General features: G+C 38.2%; 1 protein-coding gene across 4 annotated transcripts in view; it reads right to left on the bottom strand.

Moving 5' to 3' along the window:
* The window catches only part of LOC149066930 (protein madd-4-like), a 226,584-nt gene that overhangs the window by 18,498 nt on the left and 184,628 nt on the right, over nucleotides 1-23,458 (bottom strand). For all 4 annotated transcript variants that reach the window (XR_016195428.1, XR_016195429.1, XM_089253235.1 and 1 more), the window contains exons 9-16: nucleotides 23,366-23,456; nucleotides 20,453-20,583; nucleotides 14,883-15,047; nucleotides 13,721-13,850; nucleotides 12,534-12,744; nucleotides 11,019-11,360; nucleotides 9,099-9,288; nucleotides 7,791-8,072 (exon numbers count right to left, since the gene is read on the bottom strand). Coding sequence is in view for 2 of the 4 variants with exons in the window: in XM_089253235.1 (XP_089109361.1) it covers nucleotides 7,791-8,072; nucleotides 9,099-9,288; nucleotides 11,019-11,360; nucleotides 12,534-12,744; nucleotides 13,721-13,850; nucleotides 14,883-15,047; nucleotides 20,453-20,583; nucleotides 23,366-23,456 (1,542 nt within the window). In the remaining 2 variants the exon portion in view is untranslated. The remainder of the gene's footprint in view (nucleotides 1-7,790; nucleotides 8,073-9,098; nucleotides 9,289-11,018; nucleotides 11,361-12,533; nucleotides 12,745-13,720; nucleotides 13,851-14,882; nucleotides 15,048-20,452; nucleotides 20,584-23,365; nucleotides 23,457-23,458) is intronic.

The following is a 23,458-nucleotide window of genomic DNA, read 5'->3' as shown; positions in this document are numbered from 1 at the left end:
TCGCTTCCGGATTAAATTCCTCAATGCTTTCACGCAATTGATGGAGGTTATTGGGGAATTCCGTCAGCGTTCCAGCTGAAGATTCTAAAAGGTTTAGGAGCCGTAGTAAAAGTGTTGTTACTAATTGCTATCGCATTAGTGTTTGAGATTCGCAAAAAAGCAGAAATTGATAAGTGAATTGAAGTAATTGTTGATGCATGTTTCCCACTCAAAGAATGAGGGGTAGGACGGACGTTTCTTCAGCCCCCAACGAATCGTTAATGTGCGTGTACGTGTAGTGAAACCTGACGTGAAGTTTTTGTTTCTCTGTAATGCTTGTTATGTGCAGTGCTGCCATCTGTCACCAGTTTTTCTAACTACGAGTGAAGTGTTATGATTGAATGATTTATCGTTGTAGGACTGTTTCTCTCTGTGGCGAGACTTTTTAACGGAGAGATCGGCTCGCATTTGCGCCTTGAAGTTGGGAACCACAGAAAACCAACTTCAGCCGACCACCACTGTGGGGTTCGAACCCGGATCCTCGCATCACGAGTCCGTCACTATAACCACTCGACCACCACAGCGACGTTAGTAAGTGACCGAAAGCGCCCTTCACCAACTTTAGCAATAATTAGTAAATTGCATTTAAAGCAATAAATTGAAATTTTTGGCAAAAGTTAGTGAAATCTCGTATTTAATTGCAAATAATCGTAAATAGATCGCAATTTCTAGCATTCTCCTCAGTGATATATGGTGAACCTAAGTATGAAGGTATAACTTTATTTGAACTCGCTACTAATAACAATTACAACGGGTGAATAATTTTACCAAGTCTGCCTACGAACCACATATGCCATCGTCGCGGACCATAGGTTGAGAAACGCTGGGTTGCACAATACTACGGCTTGCAATCTCGTTCGAATGCAAGCCGGTCCTTCATTTGAAAAGCGGAAGAATTATTTCAGAAAAACGTTAAGAAGCCTTTCCGAAAATTAAACTGAGCGTTCTATTCGGTTCTTTTGACCACCGCTGAACAATGTTCAGAAAATCTAAGCAGCTCCTCAATGAGAATTTCCAAATCGGTGGCCCTAGTTGCATGAAAGGAATAATTCTAGAATAAATGAAAAATAATTCTAGAATAAATGAAAGAAATTATTCTGGCCCGAGATTTACGAGGTGCCGGAATATAATAATTGTTCGGTAAAAAAGCACTAGTTAGCGGTAGTAGTGCGCTCGATGAGACAAATACGTGGGATGAATTATTCGTAGATAAGATATATATAATTTATAAATTATGAATATACCATCTGTCACACAAAATTTCAGTAAAGATTATAAATTCAAGTTACCTCTCTCTGTTGAAAATACGGAGCACATTTTTGGAATATGTCGGGAGTGGAGAAATCACATGATATTCAGCACAATGTGTACCGTGATATCCGTTGTTTGTTGTTTCACGCGATCGACCTCCTTCACTATGAGAGGTACCTCGCGGTGGTAGATACGCTGGGTTACTTCTCAAAACATCGCTTTGCAGACTGCTGACGACAACCGGTGGAACGCGGAACGTTTGCGGCTCAGACTCGACCATACTGGCTGCGGACGCTGCAACATGGTGTGCGCGTATGCGTTGACTTCTTGTCTCGACAACGGAGTGACCATGGAGCGCCTTTAGCTTTCTGCATCATGCTGGCTCGTTATAACGCCCGGTCCATCGAGAAATAAACGTTCTGCAGCTGCTCCGCGATGGGACGCGTCCATAACCCAGGACCTACTCACAGTTTAGACAGGGTTCTCATCTCTTTATATATATATTTCAACTTACGTGTGATGAGGACTTTTGATTGTTACGAGCAACACTCACTGGTTGTTGGAACTCACTGTTGGACATCACTTGACAACAAAGTGTGCTTTGGTGTGTTTCATTAACAATAGCATTGTACCCTAATGGCGATGGCCTCACAAGTTGTGGATGGAGGAAGATCAGCTGTCTCAGTCTGAAAATCCCTCTTGATAAGTATAAGGACACTCACTCCCTCCTGATACGTTAGGGCGGTCAAGTCTATGGTATTCATATGTAGGGCATAGGCGGAGATCAGCATCAAAGGTGGAGTCGACTGGTGTAATGTATATATGAATTGACATAATCATCATCGTGCCCCTCCCCCAGCAATAATGACCGTGCCCCTCAGACTTCCAAGTCTATCTCCGCCTTTGATGTAGGGACTGAAGTTGCGTGATGGTGAAAGCCGCGATTCTTGTATGATTCTTGTATGAGAATCGCTTCCGGATTAAATTCCTCAATGCTTTCACGTAATTGATGGAGGTTATTGGGGAATTCCGTCAGCGTTCCAGCTGAAGATTCTAAAAGGTTTAGGAGCCGTAGTAAAAGTGTTGTTACTAATTGCTATCGCATTAGTGTTTGAGATTCGCAAAAAAGCAGAAATTGATAAGTGAATTGAAGTAATTGTTGATGCATGTTTCCCACTCAAAGAATGAGGGGTAGGACGGACGTTTCTTCAGCCCCCAACGAATCGTTAATGTGCGTGTACGTGTAGTGAAACCTGACGTGAAGTTTTTTGTTTCTCTGTAATGCTTGTTATGTGTAGTGCTGCCATCTGTCACCAGTTTTTCTAACTACGTGTGAAGTGTTATGATTGAATGATTTATCGTTGTAGGACTGTTTCTCTCTGTGGCGAGACTTTTTAACGGGGAGATCGGCTCGCATTTGCGCCTTGAAGTTGGGAACCACAGAAAACCAACTTCAGCCGACCACCACTGTGGGGTTCGAACCCGGATCCTCGCATCACGAGTCCGTCACTATAACCACTCGACCACCACAGCGACGTTAGTAAGTGACCGAAAGCGTGACCTATAGTGAAGAGCCAGTAAATGACGAAAAACGTGACCTAGATCTGAGCATGGGAGTGATTTGAAGATTAAAGAACTATGTCAGTGAGTGACCAAAACATGCGAATAAGCATGCAAATGAACAACAGAGTGACTTGCAGACCGAAGGACTAGGACAGTGAGTGATCAAAAGAGTACAAACATGTTAAGTGATCAAAAGAGTGGTCTAGACAAAGAGGTATATTTACAGGCGGGGGGGGGGGCAAGAGGATACGGTGCAGGGCTACAAATTTGAGTCAATAAAACTAGACTTGAATGGGAGAAAGGCGGCAAAACCATAAATACGCCACTGTGTTTAAGTGTGACTCGGGGAATATTCCTACATTACTTGAATGGCCCGCTGCACATTCCCAGATTACTTGAATGAACCATGTCATATTCCTAGATTGCTTGAATGAAACACGGGACAAATTCTTAGATTACTTGTATGAACCATGGCATATTCATAGATTGCTTGAATGAAAAACACGGGACATATTCCTAGATTGCTTGAATGAAACACGGGACATATTCTTAGATTACTTGTATGAACCATGGCATATTCATAGATTGCTTGAATGAAAAACACGGGACATATTCCTAGATTACTTGAATGAAACACGGGACATATTCTTAGATTACTTGAATGAACCATGGCATATTCCTAGATTACTTGAATGAAAAACACGGGACATATTCCTAGATTACTTGAATGAAACACAGGACATATTCCTAGATTACTTGAACGGACCGCTGCACATTCCCAGATTACTTGAATGAACCATGTCATATTCCTAGATTGCTTGAATGAAACACGGGACATATTCCTAGATTACTTGAATGAAACACAGGACATATTCCTAGATTACTTGAACGGACCGCTGCACATTCCCAGATTACTTGAATGAACCATGTCATATTCCTAGATTGCTTGAATGAAACACGGGACAAATTCTTAGATTACTTGTATGAACCATGGCATATTCATAGATTGCTTGAATGAAAAACACGGGACATATTCCTAGATTACTTGAATGAAACACGGGACATATTCTTAGATTACTTGAATGAACCATGGCATATTCCTAGATTACTTGAATGAAAAACACGGGACATATTCCTAGATTACTTGAATGAAACACGGGACATATTCTTAGATTACTTGAATGAACCATGGCATATTCCTAGATTACTTGAATGAAAAACACGGGACATATTCCTAGATTACTTGAATGAAACACAGGACATATTCCTAGATTACTTGAACGGACCGCTGCACATTCCCAGATTACTTGAATGAACCATGTCATATTCCTAGATTGCTTGAATGAAACACGGGACATATTCTTAGATTACTTGTATGAACCATGGCATATTCATAGATTGCTTGAATGAAAAACACAGGACATATTCCTAGATTACTTGAACGGACCGCTGCACATTCCCAGATTACTTGAATGAACCATGTCATATTCCTAGATTGCTTGAATGAAACACGGGACAAATTCTTAGATTACTTGTATGAACCATGGCATATTCATAGATTGCTTGAATGAAAAACACGGGACATATTCCTAGATTACTTGAATGAAACACGGGACATATTCTTAGATTACTTGAATGAACCATGGCATATTCCTAGATTACTTGAATGAAAAACACGGGACATATTCCTAGATTACTTGAATGAAACACAGGACATATTCCTAGATTACTTGAACGGACCGCTGCACATTCCCAGATTACTTGAATGAACCATGTCATATTCCTAGATTGCTTGAATGAAACACGGGACATATTCTTAGATTACTTGTATGAACCATGGCATATTCATAGATTGCTTGAATGAAAAACACGGGACATATTCCTAGATTACTTGAATGAAACACAGGACATATTCCTAGATTACTTGAACGGACCGCTGCACATTCCCAGATTACTTGAATGAACCATGTCATATTCCTAGATTGCTTGAATGAAACACGGGACAAATTCTTAGATTACTTGTATGAACCATGGCATATTCATAGATTGCTTGTATGAACCATGGCATATTCATAGATTGCTTGAATGAAAAACACGGGACATATTCCTAGATTACTTGAATGAAACACGGGACATATTCTTAGATTACTTGTATGAACCATGGCATATTCATAGATTGCTTGAATGAAAAACACGGGACATATTCCTAGATTACTTGAATGAAACACGGGACATATTCTTAGATTACTTGTATGAACCATGGCATATTCATAGATTGCTTGAATGAAAAACACGGGACATATTCCTAGATTACTTGAATGAAACACGGGACATATTCTTAGATTACTTGAATGAACCATGGCATATTCCTAGATTACTTGAATGAAAAACACGGGACATATTCCTAGATTACTTGAATGAAACACAGGACATATTCCTAGATTACTTGAACGGACCGCTGCACATTCCCAGATTACTTGAATGAACCATGTCATATTCCTAGATTGCTTGAATGAAACACGGGACAAATTCTTAGATTACTTGTATGAACCATGGCATATTCATAGATTGCTTGAATGAAAAACACGGGACATATTCCTAGATTACTTGAATGAAACACAGGACATATTCCTAGATTACTTGAACGGACCGCTGCACATTCCCAGATTACTTGAATGAACCATGTCATATTCCTAGATTGCTTGAATGAAACACGGGACAAATTCTTAGATTACTTGTATGAACCATGGCATATTCATAGATTGCTTGAATGAAAAACACGGGACATATTCCTAGATTACTTGAATGAAACACGGGACATATTCTTAGATTACTTGAATGAACCATGGCATATTCCTAGATTACTTGAATGAAAAACACGGGACATATTCCTAGATTACTTGAATGAAACACAGGACATATTCCTAGATTACTTGAACGGACCGCTGCACATTCCCAGATTACTTGAATGAACCATGTCATATTCCTAGATTGCTTGAATGAAACACGGGACATATTCTTAGATTACTTGTATGAACCATGGCATATTCATAGATTGCTTGAATGAAAAACACGGGACATATTCCTAGATTACTTGAATGAAACACAGGACATATTCCTAGATTACTTGAACGGACCGCTGCACATTCCCAGATTACTTGAATGAACCATGTCATATTCCTAGATTGCTTGAATGAAACACGGGACAAATTCTTAGATTACTTGTATGAACCATGGCATATTCATAGATTGCTTGAATGAAAAACACGGGACATATTCCTAGATTACTTGAATGAAACACGGGACATATTCTTAGATTACTTGTATGAACCATGGCATATTCATAGATTGCTTGAATGAAAAACACGGGACATATTCCTAGATTACTTGAATGAAACACGGGACATATTCTTAGATTACTTGAATGAACCATGGCATATTCCTAGATTACTTGAATGAAAAACACGGGACATATTCCTAGATTACTTGAATGAAACACAGGACATATTCCTAGATTACTTGAACGGACCGTTGCACATTCCCAGATTACTTGAATGAACCATGTCATATTCCTAGATTGCTTGAATGAAACACGGGACATATTCTTAGATTACTTGAATGAAACACGGGACATATTCTTAGATTACTTGAATGAACCATGGCATATTCCTAGATTACTTGAATGAAAAACACGGGACATATTCCTAGATTACTTGAATGAAACACAGGACATATTCCTAGATTACTTGAACGGACCGCTGCACATTCCCAGATTACTTGAATGAACCATGTCATATTCCTAGATTGCTTGAATGAAACACGGGACAAATTCTTAGATTACTTGTATGAACCATGGCATATTCATAGATTGCTTGAATGAAAAACACGGGACATATTCCTAGATTACTTGAATGAAACACGGGACATATTCTTAGATTACTTGAATGAACCATGGCATATTCCTAGATTACTTGAATGAAAAACACGGGACATATTCCTAGATTACTTGAATGAAACACAGGACATATTCCTAGATTACTTGAACGGACCGCTGCACATTCCCAGATTACTTGAATGAACCATGTCATATTCCTAGATTGCTTGAATGAAACACGGGACATATTCTTAGATTACTTGTATGAACCATGGCATATTCATAGATTGCTTGAATGAAAAACACGGGACATATTCCTAGATTACTTGAATCAACCGCAGTGTATTTCTAAATTACTTGAATCAACCGCAACGTATTTCTAGATTACTTGAATCAACCGCAACGTATTTCTAGATTACTTGAATCAACCGCAACGTATTTCTAGATTACTTGAATCAACCCCAGTGTATTTCTAGATTACTTGAATGAATTGCGGCACACATCGGATCACTTAAGTTTTCAAATCAATAAAAAGTGTCCCGTGCCGTTATAAACAAACCCTACATTCCTAGCTACATTATAGAAATTTAGCGCATCGTGATTGGCCGAAATGAGTGACGAACCATTACGTCACTCATAATAAAATTTTTGCTTGGCGACGTTTAACAATAGATATACTTAAGTGTACTCGAGTCCGACATCTGCAGTTGAAACAGTGGTTTGAGTAAAAAAGGCACGTGCACCGAATTTGCGTGTTCGATTCCCTCTCAAACCCATCCGAAATATTTTTTCCCTCCCTCCCATCTTTGCTATCATTTATTCATTCACTAAAAAAAATGGTTTCATTTTTCGTTAATGAACTCCGAAATTTAGTTTCGCCATAAGCTCCGCCCCTCGTGACGTTTTGTTACCTTTCTTGCTCGTAGTGACCAATCACCGGCGTGCTAATGCCTCTTGTGTTACTAAGACTGTAGGGATTGTAATTACGCGTCCCATACTCTCCTAAAGGTTGAGCACCTTTGATTTAAAGCGATATATTGACTTAGTAAGAGTTTCCTCTAACCTGTGTTCTTTGTGTTGGAACCAGAAGAATGATGACTGATCTTGTTCAGGTCGTTCTCTTCGTCGTCACCGTCCTCGTCATCGCGAGCACCTCCGCGATTTTCGTGCGACTTCACGAACTTGTTGTTGCCGTCGTGTGTGATCGGAACCATGTTCGTATCGATATGGTGTTTGTAGTTGTTGTTGTTGTTACGGCTTTTGCCCTCGTTGTTTGCCTTGTTCGACGTGGGGCGTCGCTCGTGGCTATATATCTCTTCCGTGCTTGGTGATTTTGGTTTGACTTCTATGAAATAATTCAATTCAAATCAATTGCAAGAGATATACAGGGTGGTCCAGAAGTCCTGACCTCTTTTTTGAAAAAAGAATATTTAAGAAAAGCTGTTGAAAATAATGACAAATGGCTCAAAGAATTTGAAAGAGAAGGTTTCAAAGTTTTTTTATTATTTGATACTTACTTCAAAATTTCTACATTCTACGTGCGCACACATCTTTAGTGACGCAGAACATGCTCAGTGCACGGCCCTCTGGAGAAATGTGACCCGCGGTGTCTTCTAATGTCGTCCGTGACCTCAAACCTGATTTTGTAAAAATGAGCCAAGTGACAGATTTCTAGATCACATGAGCGGCCAACGGTAAATTTTTAGATCCCTCAAGCGACTCGCGGCACAGTAAAAAAATCGTTCAAGCCGTCCGCAGAAAACTTGCAGATTAATCAATTTTGCCACGGCACATTCCCAGATCATTCAAGTGACAAGCGGCACAGTTCTAGACCACTTAGGCATCCCGCAGCACATTACGTTGGCGCACGACACAGTTGCATATCACTGCAGTGGCCCGCGGCACATTTAAAAGATTACTCAGTGCCCGCGGCACAGTTCCAGATCATTCAAGTGATACACGGCACACTCATAGATCATTAAAATGACCGGCGGCACATTGCCAAGTAATTCAAACAGAACGCCGCACATTTAGACCACTTAGATAACCTGCGGTGCTGTTCCTGATCACGTAACTAAGTGGCTCGCACTCTCCTAAAGGTTGAACACCATTGATGTAAAGCTTATATAGTATATGCCATGTTACTAGTAACATAATTGTTACAAAGAATGGAAGTAAAAAAAAACTCTGAAACCCCTTCTCTTTCAAATGCTTTCAGCCATTTTTGTCTCTATCTTCTTTAACAGTTTTTTTAAATATTTTTTCCTCAAAAAACAGGTAACGACTTCTGCACCACCCTGTATGAATAAATACAAACTATGAAAATCGATTTTTAATAACGCATCAATAACATTGATAAATATGAGCTTACTAGCCGGTTTTTCTGGAATGTGTTCTTCCTGCTCTTCGCTATCCGTAGGTGGCGCTGGCTTGACACTGATGTATAGATCGGCTTTCGAAAATCCGGTTTCACAAGTGTACTTTCCACTGTCTTTGTGCGAAACCTTGCGGATACGAAGAGCACCTTTCAACGAAATCTTGATCCGGCGAGACGATGATATCTGGAAAGAGAAATGTATACGAGTGGTTAAACTGGATGTATTCATTACATATACAGGGTTATTCAGACACGGTACAAGCACGCATTTTGGCTCCCCCTCGTAATGTTGAAGGACAGTTACAAATGTTAAAGAGTGACATTTGTGCCCCCACTCTGGTCCGGCGACCGGGGCACCAGATCCGCCTGCTTCCCATAGTTGCGACCCTGGTAGCCCCATCTATTGGTCCATCGCTTGCGTTATCATCATGCATTGTACTTCGAAAATTGCTTGTTCAGATTTGTTCAATCACTCCTGAGTGCAAAAGGTGACCCCAAGCTTTCAGAAGGGCTCTGCACTCATGATAACAGAAGTGAAAAAATAAGCACTGAGAAAATCTCGAGGCAATCGAAATATCAGAGGACCATAAAGAAATAGGTGTTGGCCGGGAAATGAATAAATGCATATTTGTTCCTAGTTGTGGGTCGAAGGCATCCAGAACCCCTGATCTAACACGGAGGTCCCAAATTATTGAAAGCATTCACGAATTCTCGAATTATTTCTTTCATTAATTCTGGAATTGTTTCTTTCATTAATTCTGGAATTGTTTCTTTTACTAGTTCTAGAATTATTCCTTTCATTAATTGTGGAATTGTTTCTTTCATTAGTTCTGGAATTGTTTCTTTCATTAGTTCTGGAATTGTTTCTTTCATTAGTTCTGGAATTATTTCTCTCAAATACAAGTACAACGCCACAACAGGCAAATTGCCCAACGAGGTGGCTGACTTAAGAACATCATGGATCCCCGAGCCATTTTTTGGAGGCCCTACCTACTACTGATACACCACACATGCACCCCGCCCATCTCCCCCCCCTTCCGCGGAACCCCCAACGAATCGGTACATGCGGGAATGTGCGTGTACGTGTAGTGCAACCTGACGTAAAGTTTGTTTCTGTGTAATGCTTGTTATGTGTAGTGCTGCCATGTGCCACCAGTTTTTTTCTAACTATGAGTGAAGTGTTATGATTGAATGATTTATCGTTGTAGGACTGTTGCTCTCTGTGGCGAGACTTTTTAACGGGGAGATCGGCTCGCATTTGCGCCTTGAAGTTGGAAACCACAGAAAACCAACTTCAGCCGACCACCACTGTGGGGTTCGAACCCGGATACTCGCATCGCGAGTCCGTCACTATAACCACTCGACCACCACAGCGGCTCTCATTAATTCTGAAATGATTTCTTTCATTAGTTATGAAATTATTTCTCACATTAATTCTGAAATGATTTCTTTCATTTGTTCTGTAAGTATTTCTTTCATTATTTCTGGGTTTATTTCTTTCATTATTTCTGGGTTTATTTCTTTCATTATTTCTGGGTTTATTCCTTTCATTAATTTTAGAATTATTTCTTTCATGAATTCTCTCAATGACCTTCAGCTGTTAAGTTATATCGTTCATCAATTCTGAATTGTTTTCAACTGTTAAATTATTTTTCTTTTCATTTCTAAATTTTGATCAGTTCTGGAATTGTTTCTTTTATTAATTCTGAATTTTCGGAAGAGCTGATTCACCTACCCCCTAAAAATATATTATCAGATCAAAAGGGGGTCCCTAAACATTTTAGGGGCCCGAAATTGTGAAGGCGTCCCTTGTCCAGACATCATTTTCGCACCGATCCCTCGAGTCTGGTAGGGGGTGGCCCGGATAGAAATCAAATAGCGATACTTATGACAATTACAGTCGAGTTAGCTTACTTTGTCGTCGTTTTTGTACCACTGGATAGTGGTCTTGTTGGACTTTCTACTTGGGCATCTTATCTTCAAATTAGTTCCGGCGAAAACGATGGCGGTCCCGCCGACTTTGAGGAACACTCTCCTTCTAGGCTTTTCCTGGACGTAGGTTTGGTGAGACGGATATATCCTTTGATTCAACACGTCGTCTGGATCCGGACAAGGTTTGGAATTGCAGGACTTTTGAGACTTGGGCTGTCGTTTCGGGCAGCTGGACGGTGCTAGTTCGACGATCTGCCCGAATGCTAGTTCCCTCAAACAACGCAGCTTTCTGGTTTTTTTACCTCCTCCGCAGCTCTTCGAGCACTATAAAAGAAAGAAGAAAATTATTCATCAAAATTCCGTGGAAACTCTAAAAATCCAGGGGTTCTTAATCTTTTTTCAGCCGTACCCAAAATCAACAACGAAATCAGCTTTGCGACCAATGGAACTGTTTGTTCTTCGAAATTAGTGAAAACCCAGTCTCACAATAACGGCATTTATAACAGGATTGTAACTGGATTCGTACTACCCATCTCAAAAGCCCTGTGAATAATGTTTGCGTCGTGACAGATAAGTCAAGAATCTTTGGTTGTAAGTGGATTTGTACGAACCATCTTGGAAGACTGCGAATCTAGTTTGGGTCGTGACCCGTAGCTCAAAAATCCCTGGCTTTTCAAGTGGATTTGTGTTCAATGAGTTTCGCTCTTTAAGTGGGCTTCAACTTTTCCTGGAAACCCCTGCGAACCAAAAGAGGTGGGAGCCATATCTCAAGAAGCCCTGGCTTGTTCGTTTGAACGGACCATCTCGGAAGCCTCTGTGAATCAAATTTGGGTCGTGACTCAAGAGCTAGCTCTAAAGCCCCTGACTGTTTGCGGATTTGTACGAACCATCTTGGAAGCCCCTGCGAATTCAGTTTGGATTGCGACTTATAGCTTCAGAATCCCTGGCTGTAAGTAGATCCGCAAGGCCCTTCTAGGAGATCCCTTTGAATTAAAAGGGGCGTAACCCATAGCTCAATGAACCCTCGCTGTGGTTTTATTCGAAGGAACCGTCAAGGAAGCCCCTGCGAATCAAGTTTGGGTCGTGGCCAATAGCTTGAGAATCCCTGGCTGCAGGTAGATTCACACGTCCCATCTCGCACTCCTCTGCGAATCAAATTTGGGTCGTGACAGATAAGTCAAGAATCCTTGGCTGCACGCGAATTCGTACGAACCATCTTGGAAGCCCCTGCTTTCAATTCTATCCGGTTTGGGTCGTGGCCCATAGCTCAAGAATCCCTGGATGTATGTGGATTTAAACGAATCTTGTAAGCCCCTACGAATCATATTTCGGTCGTGACCCATAGCATTAGAATCTCTGGTTGTAAGTGGATTCGTAAGACCCATCTCAGAAGCCCTTTGCGACCGAGGTTCGGGTCACGACCAATTAGGTTCAGAACCCCTGCCGTAATCAACCTAGTTTATTTAATCTAAGTTTTTTTTTTAGAATTTCACTGACCTTCGACCAGGGTTCGGCTTCCCATTTTGTCGGGCAGTCGAACACGTTGCAGAACTGCTTGTCTCTAGGCTGTGGTTCGGGACACTGGTCGTTCGAGACGACCAGCGTGTTGGCCGCACCTCTCGTGACCTCGTGCAGGCAATGAACTACACGGACCTGGACGCCTCCACCGCACTGCTTCGAACACGTTGAATACTCGGAGACATTCCATCTTTGAAAAGTTGATGGAAAGAAAGAAGAAAAAAACAATTAAATATATATATATATTGACAAAAAATCCAAAGCATGATATAAAGTAGCACTCATTTTCCCACAACATTTTGTTTCATCGCCCCCATCTTCAAATTTTTTTATCGCCTCCCAACTAAAGGCAACCGATAGGATCCTATAATAAACACATAGCACCTATCACCCTCCTCTAGACAATTCCATCTCCCTGGGGGGGGGGGGGTTGATATTGCTCATTTTCGGAAACACATATATTAGTGTAAAACTCCATCGACATTTTTAAATTTAGGAATAACAAAAATAGATGAAACAAATCATCAGCTGTAGCGTGGTTCATCACAATTCAATAATTAATACGCAATTACTTGTAATTATTATTAATAAATTAGTATGTAATCTATCACATATAATAATGATCTATCACATTCATAAGCATGATTCATAACTTATAATCCATAATCTATAATCCATAATCATTATCTATCATCTTGCATATTTATAACAATTGCTCATAAGTTACGAATCAGAAGTTCTAATCCAAGATCATAAGTTATAATCTGTAATCCTGATTCATAACTTATAATCCACTATCATAATTCAACATCTATAAGCATGATTCATAATTTATAATTCTTAATCATCCTTTGTAATATATCATGATAATCATCATAATCCATGATAATGATTCTTAATTTATAATCCAAAATCATCAGTTGTAATCCATAATCTATGATCATGATTCATAATTTATAATCACCCCTATAATCATAAGTTGTGATTCATAATCTATTATAATGACTCATATTACATAATCACCAGTCATATATAATCCATAACAATCAGTTGTAATTCATAATCTATGATCATGATTCATAATTTATAATCCATAAACTATAAGACGGATATTTAAGAAACGTGATACATGTCATAAGTTACGAAGTACAAAGTGCTTGACTTACTTCGGCGGACAAGGATGGTCATTACACGTCTGTGTGATGATATTGGGTTTCTTTGAGATATCGCAGTGCGATGTCAGCACGACGGATTGGTCATGATCCCGGACGCATTGCACGATGGAGTCACGGACGCCTAGAGAAGAAAAACATAAATTTTTTTACACGCAAAAATATAACTGAATTTTATTGATGCATAATTATAGTATCTACAGCACTTACTAATTCTGAACTCATGCATATTTGATCTAATCATTGGATCCGTTAATTGGATATTTCATTAGAGATCCGCATTTTTTTAAACAAGATCTTGATGAATCGTAATCAGTGCTATGATTTACATAAAAAAATTTCAATATTTAATCAGTATTGTATGATCATTTATTGAAAAACAAAGAATGAATTTCCATTGATTGGCTGATAATACAGTGAAACCTGTACGACACGGAACGTCAAGGGACTGAAATAATATTCCGTTTTAGATAGATTTCCGTTTTATATAAAGGTGCAAATCAAAGCACTAATCATTGAACGGATTACATTTTGATTCCGTTTAAGACAGGTTTCCGTCTCATACAGTGTCCGTATCAGACAGGTTTCACTGTATTCCGTTTTAGACAGATTTCCGTTTTATAAAGTTACAAATCAAAGCACTAATGATTGAACGGATTACATTTTGATTCCGTTTAAGAAAGGTTTCCGTCTTGGACAGGTTTCACTGTATATATTAGTGATCTCTTTCGAACGCAACATTGATCGCTGTGCATAGTGAGAAATATACACAGCTGACACTTTTCCCATATTAAGTTTCTTCAATATATATACAGGGTCTCCCATTAAATTAAGTTAGTTCAAAAACTCATAAAAATTCAAATTGGTACATCGGTATATTTGATAAAATGCGGTTTGCGAAAAAAAGTCATTCTCACGAAGGGGGATTTTTAGTACAGAAAAAATATTTATTCAATTTAATTCAATATATTTACGAGTTTTTAAACTATCTAAGAATGTATGGAAACCTTGTAAACAATAAAAATATACATCTGAAATTTTCCCATATTACATTCGTTCAATATGGAATTTCTACGTCAAAATTCAACTTTCATACCTTAATTATAGGCATGATGATAATCAATGAAAAAATTTGTGTAAAAGATAGTATTATTACCTCCTAGACAGGAAGCACTGCAAGGAGTATAGCCACTAACTCTCCACGAATATGTCACTTCGATACCGATTTGGTTTTTCGGAGGTCTAGGTCCGTCTTCGGGTTTATTCTGGTCGAACGAACACGGTCTTGAGAAGCAGCTTTCGACGTCTGGTGGACGAGGACCTGTGAATTGAAATCTGCTATTCAACCAGAATCTACCATTATATATATATATCTGATGTTTCACACTTGCAACTTTGATGTATCGTTTCATTTACAAATTCTTGAAAAAAACCAACTCGAAAATTAAATTCTGTTAAAATGAAATTCCTATAAAATGAAATCAAGATGAACTGATAGAATAGAATTCTGATTAAAAGAAATTGAAATTATATCCAGGTAAAATGACAAAAAATTTGAGAAAATTATTAAAGAAAATTCCGAGAAGGTAATTAAAACAAGATGATTCCGAGGTGGTAATTCCAATAAAATTATATTAGTGCAGTTTGAAAAAAAAAGTCACAATAAACATGGAATTTTGATGATCGCTCATTTCTTGTGGGTTTCCTGATGAAAAAATATAGTTTAATATCTTTAAATATATTGAAGGGGAGGGGAGAAGAGTGTCTTGTTGTTTGTGACCACACTGTCCTACACATGGTAAAAAGACCAAAGAGTGACCTAAAGCATATGCAAATATGAGAGTGTGTGAGCATGAATGCCGCAATATGGTGTGAGAGTGAGTGACGAAAACATGCAAGCATGTGAGTGACTTGGAGAGTGTCAAAGCATATGAATGGCTAAAAGTGACCTACAGAGTGAGTAATCAGGTAAGTGTGTGATCTAGAGCATGTGCAAGTACGTGAATAATCAAAAGAGTGGCCTAAAGAGTGTGAATTACCAAAAAAAAAAGAAAAAAAGACAGAGCATGTGTAAACGTATAAATGATCAAGAATGGAAAAATGATAAAAAAATAAAGGTACAGTGTTAGCGCAATGACCAAAGGGTAACCTAGAGCATGTGCAAGTACGTGAGGGACCTAAACTGTGTGCTGGCACGTGAATGACTAGGAGAGTGACATGGAGAGTGTGTGAGAATGTTAGTGTCTGAAACATGTGTGCAAGCATGTAAATGACTAAAATAGTGATTTAGATATTGTGTGAGTATGATAGTGGCCTAAAGAGTGACTTAAAGACACGGAAGTACTTGCAGGAGGGGGCGGGCAAGTGCTTTATAGTACACGGTGGCGAATTCGAGTAGTAAGGAAAAGCAGCACGACAGAAACTAGCACGAGAGAAGGGCGAGAAAATTCGTGTAGCCCACAGGTGGCAAACCCATAAATGCGCCTCTGAGTAGAAATGGAAAAACGGTGGATAAGAAAAATATGTGAGACAAATTATTCGTATAGTTATAATATAATTTACAAATACAAATACAACGCCACAACAGGTAAATTGCCCAACGAGGTGGCTGACTTAAGAACATCATGGATCCCCGAGCCCTACCTACTACTGCTACACCCCCCCCCCCAACGAATCGGTACATGCGGGAATGTGCGTGTACGTGTAGTGCAACCTGACGTAAAGTTTGTTTCTGTGTAATGCTTGTTATGTGTAGTGCTGCCATCTGCCCCCAGTTTTACTAACTATGAGTGAAGTGTTATGGTTGAATGATTTGCCGTTGTAGGACTGTTGCTCTCTGTGGCGAGACTTTTTAACGGGGAGATCGGCTCGCATTTGCGCCTTGAAGTTGGGAACCACAGAAAACCAACTTCAGCCGACCACCACTGTGGGGTTCGAACCCGGATCCTCGCATCACGAGTCCGGCACTATAACCACTCGCTTATATATTCTTATATAAGTAATAAGAATGTCATGTCATCATAACGGATTTCAGTAGAGGTTATAAATTAAAGTTACCTCAGTTGCAAAAATGTCAGCACTAGAACAATATGAGCAATTATCTATAATTGAATTTAGTGTGAACCGTGATATCCGTTGTTTGTTGTTTCACGCGATCGACCTACTACACTACGAGCGGCGTCACGCGGTGGGAGATACGCTGGGTTACTTCTCAAAACATCGCTTTGCAGACTGCTGACGAACGCGGAACGTTTGCGGCTCAGACTCGACCTTACTGGCTGCGGACGCTGCAACATGGTGTGCGCGTATGCGTTGTAAAAAAATACGGGATATTTGGAAAAATGTTGCCAATTACAGCCGAAAAAATTGTCAAAGACCAATAAAGTTGTCATTAAGAACCAAAAAAAAAAAATGTTAATGACAAGTTAAGTTACCAATTACAGCCAAGAAATTTTCAAACGCAGGTAAAGTTACCAATTACAGCCAAGAAAAATTTCAAACGCAAGTAAAGTTACCAATCACAGCCAAGAAATATTCAAACGCAAGTAAAGTTGCTAATTATAGCCAAAAAAAAATTCGAAGTTGAGTAAAGTTGTCAATCACAGCCGTAAACAAAAATTGTCAAAGTAAAGTTATCGATTACACATAAGAAAATTTCAAACATAAGTGAAGTTGCCAATCGCATCCAAGAAAAACGTGAAAGGCAAGTAAAGTTGCAAACCACAGCCAATAAAATTGTCAGTAGCAGTAATTGATGATGACATGGCAATAATCTTAATTCTTGATCCGAAAAATTCAAGTAAGTCTCACTGAAAAATAAGAGAAAAAAAAAACGGGACACACACACATTTTACGGAAAACTTGGTGCGATCAGTATTACGGGAATGTCATGTAAAATACGGGTCATATGGCCACCCTCTTTATACAAGTTTCTGGCTACTTTATGCAAGTTTTTGGCCAAAGGGCGTCAGAAATACCGCATATCTGGCCCGCTGACTGCAAAGGTTGTGCAGCACCCGGATCTAAGCCTTAAAGAATCTCTATGCAATGAAATTAAAATTTGTTTCTGCATCGTTTCACACGCAAGCACTTCGAGAAATCACAAAAACAAATTTCTACAAACATACAAATACAAAATGTATGCATATAATATATGTACAAAAAAAAAGAAAAAGAAAACAAAATAGAGGTTACAAGCTAGAAAATATTCAAAATATACCCGATTCAAGTTATTGAAATAAAAGACCGAAAAGAAGAAAAGAAATGCATTAACAAACGACTAAAGACTCAAAACAAATAAAGTAGAGACTATTAAAATGAAAAAATTGAGTATGTTTGGAGGGAAAAATAAAAATAAAAAATGTATAACTCACAAAAGGATGAATTAGAATGACGTCTTTGTGTGGTTATGTAGTATCAAAAGGTATATTTTCCAGTGGAGAAAAGACCGAAATTTACGACGATGGAAAATCACCGTTTGTAGATAGATACGTAACATGAACATTCCGAAAAATCAAAGACTCGGGAAGAAATAAAAGAAATATATATATATATATATATATATTCATCGGTATTACCTCAATATGTATTTAAAACATGGCCGAAACATCACGTACTGCTTTGATCTTAAAAACCCATCCAGCGGCTCATAACACCGCCCACCTCCCTCTCTTACGCTCTGGGAAATCCTTCAGGATTCAAATACACACAGAGAGAAGATCATAGAGATAAAAGAAAGAAAAAAATTTGTTTTTTTTAACTTTACAAAAAAAAAAGAAGAAAAGAAAAAAAAATATGAGTACTTAGAAGAACACGGTCCAGATCACACGGAATAAATTTTTCCCTTTAAAAACTTCTTATTCTCCTCGAAATTCCAGAAAAGCAGATACCAGAAAAAGGACTTGAACTCATGGAACTAAAATACTATAAACCTTTAAATAAATATATTTTATTTCTCGGGTATATTTTGTTTTCTTTTTTAAAATTACATATTACTATTTTAAAGATATTTTGAATTTGCTGAGATACAAGGGAAAAAAAGTTCCTGGAGGCAAAAAAAAAATTTAATTTCGTCAAGTATTCATTATATTGGAATGAATACACTTGCGTCAAGTATATAATTCGTAAATGAATAAAAGAAATTTTTTTTCGCGGTTTTTTTTTTTTGTGATAATTATTATCAAAAACCAATCATTACAAAGTCATCGAATTATAAAAAAAAATATAATTGTGAAACCAATACTACACCACTATAGAGTACTTTTCACATAAAGTAATTTTTTTTAATGTATTCTATAGTCATTGTATCTATCAAAGGAGTAAATGGCATAATTAGATATAAAATAGTTGAATAATTTTTTTTCCTCATATAGAAATAGGGTGATACCAGAAACTTATTAAAAATACTAGAATAAAATATGTTTTGAATACGTGTAATACTATTGAATTTATGAGCAAATAAGAATGTGTATAGGAATTTTTATAAGTAATTTGAATACAGGAAATACACGGGCACCTAAAAGTTCAGCACATGACGGTTTATATAAGAAATATACGTCTTATATAATAATACGCAACCACTTCAATCTTGCCCACTGGATTAGACGGTTAGTGGAGCACAAGCACGTCGTATTTGGAAGCACAGCCCTTTCGTGCGGATCCTTCGGAGGCGCACAGTACTGGCAGATATTGTCTTACTGAGTAATGCTGTAACCATGAATGTGATAGTTGTGGAGGTCACTCGACGATTCTGCTTAGATACTTTTACAATATAACGATCATAAAATGGGATGGTAACCCTAGGTCCAAGCGTGGATCCAAGGCGACGATCGCCCCTTCTAAGAGCCGAATGATATGGGAGAAAATTTGTCTGTCCCGCTAAATACGGAATGATCCGATGCACCTATGCAATAAGTCGCTTCTCTGACACATCACCCTGGTTCCACTCCATTCGCAGCTGAAGATGTTTGTTTCGGTTTCTTCCGCAGCTGAAGATGTCTACATCGGTTTCAGCTGAAGATGCCTGCCTCAGCTCTATTCGCAGCTGAAGATGCCTGTCTCAACTCTATTCACAGCTGAAGATGCCCGTCTCAACTCTATTCGCAGCTGAAGTCTGCCTCGGTTTCATTCGCAGCTGAAGATGCCTATCTCCGCTCCATTCGTAGTTGAAGATGCATATCTTCACTCAGGTGCAGATTCGGGATGGGGAGACAATGGGAGCGACCGCCTTCTCCCAAGATCCGAATAAAATGGGAAAATTTATATGGAAGTGAGATACGGAACGATCAAATGAACTTAGACAATTCACTCCTCCCGTCAAGTCATCCTGGATCCGCGCCTGCCTAGGTCGACACAGGTCGAGTACAGGTCTCCGGACAAGTGTTTGAAATCGTTTTCATTATCGGTATATTGCTATAATAACCAAGCGGAATCAACGAGCGATCTCCATAACTGTCACATCAATGGTTGCAGCGTCACTTGGTAAGAATCTGCCAGTACTGTGCGCCGAAGGCTCCACATGAGGGGGACTATACGCCCGAGTACCACGTGTTTGTGTTCCACTAACCGTCCAATCCAGCGGGAGCAAGATTAAAGAATTCAAAGGTTGTGCCGTAATGTTATGTAAACCGTCTCAACTTTGAGATGGAACTTGTATATGAAGTTGTGAAAGAGATCGAGAGAGAGAGAACTGACTATATACCATAAGATGATTAAATAGTTATTTACCAGGGCATTCTCTGTCAGGTAGGATGGCAACTGTTCTCGAAAACTCTAGGAATATCTTGCAATCGACTTTACGTTTGCGGATTCCTTGACCGCATGTTGTGCTACACTCGCTCCACTCTCCTGGTACGTAACTGGGGAAAAATTATTATAGTATAAGGAAGGAGTTTATACATATATATATTTAAAAGAAATAATTTAATAATGACAAATGATTTCTTTGACGCTATTTAATATCATAATAATCTATGAAATCTGCCCGTGAAAATTTTTTTCGCTTTTCAGAGGCAGAGAGATGAACACCCACTAGACCAATACTTACTAATAAATTTTTTTAAAGTCGAAATAATAATATACGCATATCTCAATAATGTTTTTTCGATGATTTCTTTTTTTTAAATGATATCATAGCTATGTGAATCTTGTATCACAACAATTCATTCTTAGAAATCTGTGTCTCATAACAAATTTGAAAAACTTCTTAGAAACAATGATTTTGAGCCCACTATAAAAAAAACAATTTTTGCGAATGAATTTCGATCGACAATATTTTGCACACAGCTTCTATCAATGTTTTTTTGCAAATATCCTCTATCAACATAATTTTGGATGTCTTTTATCAACGATGCTTTTTGGACGACTCCAATCAACAATGTTCTCGAAGTTCTTTGGGTGTCTAGTCAACGATGTTTAATTTATATCAACGATGTTCTTTGGGTGTCTCTTATCAACGATGTTCTCCGTATGACTCCTATCATCAACGACCATTGGTGTCCTCTTAGCAAAAATTTTCCCTGGATGACTTCTGTAAAAAAAAAATTTCTTGGATGATTTCTTTAGTCGGTTGCAATCAACAATGGCCATTGGTTGTCTCTTACCAAAAATTTTCTTTCGAGGACACCTACCAAAAAATGCCCATTGGGGATGCCTCTTATCAAAAAAAAAAAAATTGGATGACGCCATTCAAGAACGTTGAACTGAGTCAAAAATTTTGCAAAAGTTCCTCTCATCAACGATATCCTTTAGGGGTTTCTTATCAACATGTTTGAATAACATCTTTCAACAATGTCCTTTGGATCCCGTTATCAACGATGTTCTTTGGAGGACTCCTATCAACAATGTCCTTTTTGGGTGGCTCTTTGGAGGACTCCTATCAACAATGTCCTTTTTGGGTGCCTCTCCCTCCTTTTTATGAGAGGAACAGAAAAATTGCCTTTTCTGTGCCTCTTATCAAGGATTCTCACTTTGGATGATTCCTATCAACATTCACCTTCGACTGTCCGATGAAGTGATTCCCCCAACGATATTAAGTCGCAGTAACTGAAACTATGCAAAGATATGCAACCGATTTTACTGAGAAAACAACTCCGAATAATTAAATGCTTCTGAAATTTCGTGTCACCAAAAGTACTGTTTTCAACTGTATTTATTACTTTACTGTAGTTCTTCTGTATTTCAAATTAACTTTGATGATTCATGTTACAAATGCCCCCTCTTACCGATATGACGATATTCATTTATATTCCTGTGATGATGCGATTCGAATCAGCTTTTGATTCATAGGGTCTACCTACACATATCTGTATATATGTCAGTCTTAAACTACGTTAATATATATATTTTCCTGCTCAACAACTATCATGTTAAAGGGTGTCATGACCCCGGAAGTCGAATTTTCAAACATTACTTCAAAAAATACTTCATTCAATCGCAAATAAAATACTAAAAATTTCGTGTCAATCGGTTAATTTGTTCTTTCATAATAAAAGAAAGAAATAATGAATTACAGTGTAAACGTATACAAATACAAATACAACACCACAACAGGCAAAATGCCCAACGAGGTGGCTGAGAAAAAGATGCCCATAACAAATATGGATGTCATATATTTAAAAAATAACAAGAAAAAACAACAGTATACAAGAAAAAACACTTTAAACGCGATTTTCTCAAATTGCAGTTTCTGAGCCATCCGCAAAATTAATAAAAAAACTACAATCCCGAAAATTCTGAAATTTTGTAAAAATGTTTATTCGACATGTGTTAATAAAATGAACTTCGGATTTAGCAATTGGCTGGTGGAAAGTATTTTTTAAAAAATGTTGAATTTAGATTTTTGAAATTTATATATTTCTCAAACTTTAAAAATTCATGAAATTCTAATGAAACGTCTGATATTCAAGTTCGAGGTTCATTTCACTAACTCATATTGAATGAACATTTCTGCAAAATTTCAGAATTCTGTGGTGTTTGGTCTGAACATGATAACTTCAAAATCACATTTTTGAGATATAAGCATTTTCATTGTCATTTAAAAATCAAAAATAAAGCATACACACAAATACAAATGAAAATATCATACATCAGCATGTTGTTTAGCCGTATGCATGTATTTGGGCATTTATCTCACTTCTAATTAGCTGCAATTAGCAAGACTTACTTGTAGTAGACTTACTACAGTAGACTTACTGTAGATCAAAAAGCCATTTTTTGGAGACATCATGTTCTGACCAAACACCACAGAATTTTCAGTAGTTTTTTATTAATCTTGCGTATGAGCTCAGAAACTGCATTCTGAGAAAATCGCATTCAAAGTGTTTTTTTCTTGTATACGTTTACACCATAATTCATTATTTCTTTCTTTCATTATGGAAGAACAAATTAACCGATTGACACGAAATTTTTGGTATTTTATTTGCGATTGAATGAAGTATTTTTTGAAATAATGTTTGAAAATTCGACTTCAGGGGTCGTGACACTCCTTAAATAAACGAGCTCAGATATTTAGGAACTTTCTAAATGAAGGCTTTGACGAAGGGGGCGAGGGACTATGGAATTTCAGTAATAATGATAAGAAATTTCGTAAAAGGCACGTTCATCTAAATTAAAAAATAATGAAAGATGAGCAACAGTCACCTTGGCTCGGTGGAGATTTGCTTCTGCTTCCATGGCAAAGCGTGATAAGAAGAAACTGGTGGAGCATCTTTGAGCGATCCTTTGAATATATCT

Source organism: Pholcus phalangioides, unplaced genomic scaffold, assembly GCF_987345545.1.
Source record: "Pholcus phalangioides strain wild (caught in Gottingen) unplaced genomic scaffold, Ppha-v1.0 ptg000032l_1, whole genome shotgun sequence".
In the NCBI taxonomy this organism is placed as follows: Eukaryota; Metazoa; Arthropoda; class Arachnida; order Araneae; family Pholcidae; genus Pholcus; species Pholcus phalangioides.
Note: the sequence above shows the minus strand (reverse complement) of the source record. Positions and strands in the feature narration are given on the sequence as shown.